The sequence below is a fragment of the Astyanax mexicanus genome, chromosome 1, assembly GCF_023375975.1.
Source record: "Astyanax mexicanus isolate ESR-SI-001 chromosome 1, AstMex3_surface, whole genome shotgun sequence".
NCBI classification, from domain to species: Eukaryota; Metazoa; Chordata; class Actinopteri; order Characiformes; family Acestrorhamphidae; genus Astyanax; species Astyanax mexicanus.
This window is the reverse complement of record NC_064408.1, coordinates 133,602,066-133,612,500: the sequence shown is the minus strand read 5'-3', so window position 1 is coordinate 133,612,500 and position 10,435 is coordinate 133,602,066. Positions and strand designations below refer to the sequence as shown.

The window sequence follows — 10,435 nt, the reverse complement described above, 5'->3', positions numbered from 1 at the left end:
CAGTATAGGGGTTATAGAGTGGGATTTAGGGGATATAGAGTGGGGTATAGAGCATATAGAGCAGGATATACAGTATAGGGGTTATAGAGTGGGATTTAGGGGATATAGAGTGGGGTATAGAGCATATAGAGCAGGATATACAGTATAGGGGTTATAGAGTGGGGTTTAGGGGGTATAGAGTGGGGTATAGAGGATAGGAGTATAGAGTAGGGTATACAGTATAGGGGGTATAGATTGGGGTATAGAGCATATAGAGCAGGATATACAGTATAGGGGTTATAGAGTGGGATTTAGGGGATATAGAGTGGGGTATAGAGCATATAGAGCAGGATATACAGTATAGGGGTTATAGAGTGGGGTTTAGGGGGTATAGAGTGGGGTATAGAGGATAGGAGTATAGAGTAGGGTATACAGTATAGGGGATATAGAGTGGGGTATAGAGCGTATAGAGTAGGATATACAGTATAGGGGTTATAGAGTGGGGTTTAGGGGGTATAGAGTGGGGTATAGAGCGTATTGAGTAGGATATACAGTATAGGGGTTATAGAGTAGGGTTTAGGGGGTATAGAGTGGGGTATAGAGCATATAGAGTAGGATATACAGTATAGGGGTTATAGAGTAGGGTTTAGGGGGTATAGAGTGGGGTATAGAGCATATAGAGTAGGATATACAGTATAGGGGTTATAGAGTGGGGTTTAGGGGGTATAGAGTGGGGTATAGAGCGTATTGAGTAGGATATACAGTATAGGGGTTATAGAGTAGGGTTTAGGGGGTATAGAGTGGGGTATAGAGCATATAGAGTAGGATATACAGTATAGGGGTTATAGAGTGGGGTTTAGGGGGTATAGAGTGGGGTATAGAGCGTATTGAGTAGGATATACAGTATAGGGGTTATAGAGTAGGGTTTAGGGGGTATAGAGTGGGGTATAGAGCATATAGAGTAGGATATACAGTATAGGGGTTATAGAGTAGGGTTTAGGGGGTATAGAGTGGGGTATAGAGCATATAGAGTAGGATATACAGTATAGGGGTTATAGAGTGGGGTTTAGGGGGTATAGAGGATAGGAGTATAGAGCAGGGTATACAGTATAGGGGATATAGAGTGGGGTATAGAGCGTATAGAGTAGGATATACAGTATAGGGGTTATAGAGTAGGGTTTAGGGGGTATAGAGTGGGGTATAGAGCGTATAGAGTAGGGTATACCTGTGTTATTGAGGCCGAACAGTAGGGGGCAGGAGATGGCGAAGGAAAGGAACCAGACGACGGTGATCATCAGCACCACCCTCCTCCTGGAGCTGTACCGCGTGTTGTACAGCATCGGCATGGCAACCGCGGTGTACCTGCAGCCGGAGAGGTAGAGCATCAGTTAGGGGCGGAGCCAGACTGATCCAGCCCACCTTAAACACTGCAGCCTAGTCACTACACCAGTTATACGCACTACATAGTGACCATGAAACGAGTGCAGAGCGGGGGACTGACCGGTCGATGCTGACGGAGCAGAGGTTGAGGATGATGAAGGTGATGGTGATGATGAAGGTGATGGTGATGATGAAGGTGATGGTGATGATGAGGATGATGGTGATGAAGATGAGGATGATGGTGATGAAGATGAGGACGATGCTGATGGCGCAGAGGTTGAGGATAATGATGGTGAGGATGATGGTGATGAAGGTGATGATGAAGAACTGACCGGTCGATGCTGATGGCGCAGAGGTTGAGGATGCTGATGATGAAGGTGATGATGAAGATGAGCATGATGGTGATGAAGGTGATGAAGAACTGACCGGTCGATGCTGATGATGATGATGAAGGTGATGATGGTGATGATAAAGAACTGACCGGTCGATGCTGATGATGATGATGAAGGTGATGGTGATGATGAAGAGGATGATGGTGATGATGATGATGAAGAGGATGATGGTGATGATGGTGATGAAGAACTGACCGGTCGATGCTGATGGCGCAGAGGTTGAGGATGATGATGGTGAGGATGATGGTGATGAAGGTGATGGTGATGATGAAGGTGATGATGGTGATGATGAAGAACTGACCGGTCGATGCTGATGGCGCAGAGGTTGAGGATGATGATGGTGAGGATGATGGTGATGAAGGTGATGCTGATGATGAAGGTGATGATGGTGATGATGAAGGTGATGGTGATGATGAAGAGGATGATGGTGATGAAGGTGATGGTGATGATGAAGGTGATGATGGTGATGAAGGTGATGGTGATGATGAAGGTGATGATGGTGATGATGAAGAACTGACCGGTCGATGCTGATGATGATGATGAAGGTGATGGTGATGATGAAGGTGATGATGGTGATGAAGGTGATGGTGATGATGAAGGTGATGATGATGGTGATGATGAAGGTGATGATGGTGATGATGGTGATGGTGATGATGATGGTGATGATGAAGAACTGACCGGTCGATGCTGATGGCGCAGAGGTTGAGGATGATGATGGTGAGGATGATGGTGATGAAGGTGATGATGGTGATGAAGGTGATGAAGGTGATGATGATGGTGATGATGAAGGTGATGATGGTGATGAAGGTGATGGTGATGATGAAGGTGATGATGATGGTGATGATGAAGGTGATGAAGGTGATGATGATGGTGATGATGAAGGTGATGATGGTGATGATGAAGAACTGACCGGTCGATGCTGATGGCGCAGAGTTTGAGGATGATGATGGTGAGGATGATGGTGATGAAGGTGATGATGGTGATGAAGGTGATGATGATGGTGATGATGAAGGTGATGATGGTGATGAAGGTGATGGTGATGATGAAGGTGATGATGATGGTGATGATGAAGGTGATGATGGTGATGATGAAGGTGATGGTGAGGATGATGGTGATGAAGGTGATGGTGATGATGATGGTGATGATGAAGAACTGACCGGTCGATGCTGATGGAGCAGAGGTTGAGGATGATGATGGTGAGGATGGTGATGAAGGTGATGGTGATGATGAAGGTGATGAAGGTGATGATGATGGTGATGATGAAGGTGATGATGGTGATGATGAAGAACTGACCGGTCGATGCTGATGGAGCAGAGGTTGAGGATGCTGATGGTGAGGATGGTGATGAAGGTGATGGTGATGATGAAGGTGATGAAGGTGATGATGATGGTGATGATGAAGGTGATGATGGTGATGATGAAGAACTGACCGGTCGATGCTGATGGCGCAGAGGTTGAGGATGATGAAGGTGATGAAGGTGATGATGATGGTGATGATGAAGGTGATGATGGTGATGATGAAGAACTGACCGGTCGATGCTGATGGCGCAGAGGTTGAGGATGCTGGCGCTGCACATCATCACATCCAGAGTGAGCAGAACATCACAGTGGATCCTGCTGAACCTCCACTCCCCCACCACCTACAACACACACAGCCCAGGATAAGCCCCGCCCACTTTAACTCCACACAGCCCAGGATAAGCCCCGCCCACTTTAACTCCACACACAGCCCAGGATAAGCCCCACCCACTTTAACTCCACACACAGCCCAGGATAAGCCCCGCCCACTTTAACTCCACACACAGCCCAGGATAAGCCCCACCCACTTTAACTCCACACACAGCCCAGGATAAGCCCCACCCACTTTAACTCCACACACAGCCCAGGATAAGCCCCACCCACTTTAACTCCACACACAGCCCAGGATAAGCCCCACCCACTTTAACACCACACACAGCCCAGGATAAGCCCCACCCACTTTAACTCCACACACAGCCCAGGATAAGCCCCACCCACTTTAACACCACACACAGCCCAGGATAAGCCCCACCCACTTTAACTCCACACACAGCCCAGGATAAGCCCCGCCCACTTTAACTCCACACACAGCCTAGGATAAGCTCCCCCCACTTTAACCACAACCACAGCTCAAATACACCCCGCCCACTTTGGCTCCACCCACATCTTAGATAAGCACCACCCACCCACCGTACAACACACTAACTCCACCCACAGCTCAAATAAGCCCCACTCAGTGTAAAACACTTTAACCCCACCCACTTTAATTCCACCCACAGTTTAGATTAGCTCCGCCCCCTCAGCCTGCAGCAGTTTAGTATGGTGTAGCTCCGCCCCCTCAGGTGCGGTACCTCCAGGTAGACGGCCCAGGGCATGACGAGAGTTGCGAGCAGCAGGTCGGAGACGGCGAGAGAGACGATGAGATAGTTGGTTGTGGTCTGGAGCGTCCTCTCGCGCAACACCGCAACACACACCAGCACATTCCCAAACACCACGCAGCCAATCAGCAGCACCAGCAGCACTGCCAGGAAGTTATAGGGCGGGGCCGAGGGGGGCGGGGCCAGCGAGCAGTTCCAGAGCGGGAGGGCGGGGTCAGAGGAAAGAGAAAGGGCGGGGCCTGCTGTCAGGTTCAGCACGGGCATCGTTAGAGTCATCTGTGAGGAAACAGGAGAGAGCTAATACATACGGGTAACGAACAATTCACCCTAGATACTAAATAACTAACAGAAAATACTGAACAATTCACCCTGGATACTAAATAACTAACAGAAAATACTGAACAATTCACCCTGGATACTAAATAACTTACAGAAAATACTGAACAATTCACCCTGGATACTAAATAACTAACAGAAAATACTGAACAATTCACCCTGGATACTAAATAACTAACAGAAAATACTGAACAATTCACCCTGGATACTAAATAACTTACGACACTTACAAAACAATTCACCCTGGATACCAAATAACTTTGTTGCTGACCATGTCCGTTCCTTTATGAGCGCAGTGTACCTGTATCTGTACCTATGTAAATCCTTTGGGATTATACTTGTATTTCTGTATAAATTGGTGATTAAATGTGTTCTGATCTTCATCTACATCCCAACAATAGACAAACACAGTCTGATTAAACTAAAACCACACAAACAATATTATATATTTACATGGTTTTATTGAACACAGCATGTTAATATTCACAGTGAGAGGAAATAAAAGTATGTGAATCTTTGTATTTAATAACTGGTTGATTCTCCTTTAGCAGCAAAAACCTCAACCAATGGTTTCCTGTAGGTGCAGATCAGACCTGCAGAACGGTCAGGAGGAATTCTGGATCATTCCTCTTCACTAAACTGTTTCAGTTCAGCTATAATATTATGGGATATCTGGTGTGAATCTCTCTCTTGAGGTCATGATGCTGCAGCATCTCAATTGGGTTCAGGAGGTCAGGACTCTCCAGAAGGAGTATTTATTTTCTTCTGTTGAAGAAATTGTTTCACAGTTGGGATGAGGTTTTGATGATGCTGTGCTTTGTGTGTTTGTGCTGTGCGTTGTGTGTTTTTCTTCCAAACAACTCGATTTTGGTTTCATTTGTCCACAGTACATTTATCCAGTACTGCTGTGGAACATCCAGGTGCTCCTTTGGGATCTTCAAAAGTGCAGCAATGTGATTTTTTTGGACAGGAGTGGCTTCCTCCGTGGTGTCCTCCAATAAACTGCATTCTTGTTTAATGTTTTCCGGATGGATGGATGGATGGATGGATGGATGGATGGATGGATGGATGGATCCCTTGGGAGGTTCCCTCAGGGAAATTAGGGTTCCAGTAGCAGCATCAATACAGTACACACAGATAGAAACAAAGAGTAGGTGTATATAAAGTGTATATAAACAATATAAAGTGCAAAGCAAGTAGACAAAAGTATAAAACAGCAAATATAATTAGTATAACTATAAATATAAATATGCAGTGAATGTATTTGAAAAGAATTTTTATTGCACTTATTCCATATGTGTTATTTTATTGCACTTAGTCCATTTGAGTTGCTACTGCTCCTCCTCATCCTCTGTCCTCCTGTTACTCCTCCTTCCCCCAGGGGAGGAATTGTAAAGTCTGATGGCATGATGGACAAAGGAGTTTCGGAGTCTGTTGGTCCTGCATTTGGGGAGGAGCAGTCTGTCACTGAACAGGCTCTTCTGGTTGCTGATGACGGTCTATACTCCTCCTCGTTGTCGTCCCTGATACACCCCACGATGGCTGTGTCATCTGCAAACTTCTGAATGTGACACAGAGTTGTAGCAGAAGTCTGCGGTGTACAGGGTGAAGAGGAGAGGGGCCAGCACCGTGCCCTGAGGTGCTCCAGTGCTGCTGATCACAGTGTCAGACGTGATGTCCTTCAGCCTGACATACTGCGGCCTATCAGTGAGGTAGCTGAAGATCCAGGCGACCAGGTAGGGGTCCACTCGCATCCCATCCAGTTTATCCTGGAGCATAAGAGGCTGGATGGTGTTGAAGGCACTCGAGAAGTCCAAGAAGAGGATCCTCACTGTACTTTTCCCCTTGTCCAGGTGTGAGTGGGCTCGGTGTAGCAGGTAGAGGATGGCGTCTTCCACACCAACACCTGCCCTGTATGCAAACTGTAGACAGTCCTGGGCATGCTGCACCTGCGGTCTGAGTAGACAGAGGAAGAGCCGCTCCAACGTCTTCATCAGATGTGAAGTGAGTGCCACCGGTCGGAAGTCATTCAGCTCACTGGGCCGGTTCTTTTTCGGAACTGGTACTAAGCATGATGTCTTCCAGAGGGTGGGCACTCTCCCCAGCTGCAGGCTCAGGTTGAAAAGGTTGAAAATCCGTTGTAAATCCGTTATTGTAGATTTGTCAACAAAAATATTAGCATGTGCCAGAGATTTCTGTACTCAGTCTTCAGCTGACACTCTCTCTAGGATTCTTCCTCACCTCATTGATCATTCTGCGCTGTGCTCTTACAGTCATCTTTACAGGACTTTACCACGCCTAGAGAGAGTAACAGCAACAGTGCTGAACTTTCTCCATTTGTAGAGCGTCTGTCTCACCGTGGACACATGAACATCAAGTCTTTTAGAGATACTTTTGTAACCCTTTCCAGCTTCATGCAAGTCAACAATTCTTGAACGTAGGTTTTCTGAGAGCTTGATCTTTTGTGTGAGGCGTGATTCACATCAAGCAACGCTTCTTAAAAACAGCGAACTCTAAACTGCTGTGTTTTTATAGAGCAGCTTTAACCAACTCATCCAATCACATCTCATCACATCCTGCCTCCAATTAACTCTTAGAAAATTCATTAGTCTAGGGGTTCACATACTTTTCCCCTCACTTTATATATTTATCAACATATAATTTGTTGTTGTATTAGTTTAAGCAGACTGCGTTTGTTTATTGTTGTATATAACTGATAGTGATGGGTCTGTATGGGCATTAGAGTGAAGGATGGTCAGTAACGGGTTCTGGATACTTTAGTAAATATAGTGCATCTTAATTAGCATATGCAAATTAACCCTCTTAACCAGCAGAGTGCAGCTGAGCCTGAGGATCATCCCTCATCATCTGTCTCTATCTGTCTCTCTCTCTCTATCTACTGTGGGTTGTGAGTATTGTGTAACAGGGTGAACATAAAGAAAATAATAATAAATATACAGAGAAACACAAACAGAAATATTACAGAAATACAGAGTGAAATATAAGATCAGTAGAGATGATTAAATAATAAATGTAAAAAATCAGCAGTTCTGTATAGAAATTCACCCTGATAGTGAAAAAACTGTAGCTCCGCCCCCTCAGCATATAATAAATATCACAATACCTACATTCAGAATGTTATTATTAATATGAGTAATAAAGTAATAAATGAATGAATATGTAAAATCAGTATTTTAAATACAGTAATAAATACAGAGTACAGACTCTAATACTGATCAATAACAGTATTAATCACACTCACCTCAGCCTCACATTCCCGCCAAAACCACCGATCCTCCGCGCTCTGATCCCCGCAGCTCGCGCCAACATTTATTTATTTATTATTGATTTACTGCCCGCACGTATTCAGTTAGGCCCCGCCCACCAGTGCTGTGATTGGCTGGTAGTGCACACTCAGCCTGACGGTACAGGTAAGGGTGACAATGTATAATACAATATAATATATAATCACAGAAATGTATATGGGTAATTAGACAGAATTGGTGCCATTTCTGTCCCCAGAAAATTACATCTATAAATGTGCACACAAAATAACTTTAAAATACATTTTATTACTAAGCACAGTGTCTTGTACATTGACCTAATTGCAATAGAAGATATGTAATTAAAACATTAATAAAAACTACTTATAACAACTGAAAAAATAGCATTTATTACCAATTCTCCCAACTCTCTAACTATAAACTTTACCATGACATATATTTATTAAAATCCTTCAGAGATGTATTTTTTTTGTACTGTTGTGTGACTCCAAATCCCATCTATGCCTTCAAAATATATATTCCATAATAAATTCATAATATTTAAGTTAAAACACACATTTTAGTTTCAGTGTCCCTGGGTTTCACTCGGTCCTGTTACCGTAACACATTACCCTGATCATCTGAAACATCTGGAACATTCTACACAGGAAGTCACATCTACAACAGGAAGTGACATCATCAGCTGGTTCCTCTGAAGATCGTGGGAAGACCAGAATGAAGTTCCCTCTTTATTTTTTTTCTGTATATTTGATCTTATTGTAACGATGACTAAGGAGCTCAATCTCAACACTCAGTCCTGTTACCTACATTAACTCTTACATCGTGTTGGTTTATTTTTAAAATACAAATTTTGTGAAAATCACTAGAATGTGCTCAGTGTCCTCATGCTTAAACCTCATTCCAGTTACTTTCACTCCTGTTACTCAAAACGTAAAAATGTAACAGGAATGAGTTCCAGTTACAGGAGTGAGTGTTAGTAACAGGAGTGTTTTTTTTTCTCATATCAATTATTTAAACATGCAGTCAAACATTTCTTTAAAATGAAGACTTTCATTTAGCTACTTTTCATGTTTTTGCTAATTCTATGCTAAAAACTCATTCCTGTTACTGTTGGTCCTGTTACTCAAACTATTAGGAATGAGTTCCAGTAACAGGAATGGGTGACAGTAACAGGATTTATTGTTTTTTTTGTCATAAATATCAGTTATTTGAACATGCAGTCAAGCATTTCTTTAAAATAAAGACTTTCCTGAGAGAAAATAAAAAGTAATTAGTGAACTTTTAAACATGCTTTTTAAATCTCACATGAGTTTTGGTAACAGGATTGAGAAAAATGTTCCATCTTCGGATCAGAAACCCTGTATAAAATTAAGTAAAGCTGCCTGAGTTTGATCAGTACTAACACTGAAAAGTGTTAAAAAAATAAAAATAAGAATTTTAGTCAATTGATATTATTATTAAGTTATTATTATTCAGGGGGGGGGGGGGGGGGGTATTTTGTGTTTTTGGTTCATCCCTGATTATTATGTCCTGCCAGTGTTTTATTTTATTGCATGGTAACTTTAATTCTGTATTGAAAAAAAAATTATTACAATTTACAGTACAGCATATGGTAACTTGCTCTTATGGCCTACAACACGTTCGCTAGGCAAACACCATTTATATAAATAGAATATATTGGATTACCCAATGGAAGGTAGTGCTGGTGGGCAAGACTACACACTGACGGTAAATTAGGATTGGGGGGCATTCCCATTATGCAAATAATGAGTTTAATTGGGCGGAGTTTAATTTAATCTCTGTGGAGTTGTGCAGCATTTATTGAGCTTGAATTAAAACCAAAATGTTCAATTCTAATACTGAACGGTATTTGTTAAATCTGAATTAGAGTTAAAAGTACACTTTTAGAGTTAAAATCAACTCTTAGCTTTATTAACTCTATACAATTCACAGCTACATTAAGCCACTGTTGGATCGTCAGGTGAACTTCCAATGGAAAAACTCAGGTGAACAGTGGAACAGGTAACTCTCCTCCCTCAGGACTCGACCTCAGTCACAGGACACAGCTTAACACAGCTTAAAACACCCAATAATGACTGGGAGGAAACACTGGTTGCTCTACAGAAAGTAAAGTTCCTAGTTTCCTAAATGACTTTTTACAAGGATGAGAAGATATTTTCTATTTTTGAGCTGTTTTAAAAGGGTGACTCTTACTTTGTACTGTAAACACAAACTTACAAACTTTTTCAGTCTAAAAGCTTTTTATTCAGAATCTAAACAACAGAACGAGTAGAAAATCCCACAAACACCCAGAATAACTCATCTAATTAACATTAAAAATAACAATAAAAAAACTGAATTATTTCACGCAGATTAAAGAGAAATCCACGCTTTATGAATCTGTCCCAGATAAAGTTATAGATGAAGTTATTATTCATGATTTAATAATAATCAATATTAAATAATTCCTTTAAATCAGGATTAAACAGAAACACTGCGCTGATTTCCGTTACCCATCAGCCCCCTGTGGTGATCCGGCCGTGAGCTCGGCGCCGGGGAACCGGACCGGGTTCTGATCTGAAGTATTAATGATGAAGTTCTGAGGAACCTGGAACTCCATCCTCCTGCACCCAATACGTACCGGATACGACCCGGACACATACCGGATA

At 42.7% G+C, this 10,435-nt stretch overlaps 1 protein-coding gene across 1 annotated transcript in view; it reads right to left on the bottom strand.

Annotated features, from left to right (window-relative positions):
- drd2l (dopamine receptor D2 like) overlaps positions 1 to 4,854 on the bottom strand; it is a 27,128-nt gene extending 22,274 nt beyond the window's left edge. The window contains exons 1-3 of the mRNA XM_049465116.1: positions 4,120 to 4,854; positions 3,281 to 3,390; positions 1,205 to 1,341 (exon numbers count right to left, since the gene is read on the bottom strand). Of these exons, the coding sequence (XP_049321073.1) occupies positions 1,205 to 1,341; positions 3,281 to 3,390; positions 4,120 to 4,422 (550 nt within the window). The 5' untranslated portion in view covers positions 4,423 to 4,854. The remainder of the gene's footprint in view (positions 1 to 1,204; positions 1,342 to 3,280; positions 3,391 to 4,119) is intronic.
- Positions 4,855 to 10,435: the final 5,581 nt, after the last annotated feature.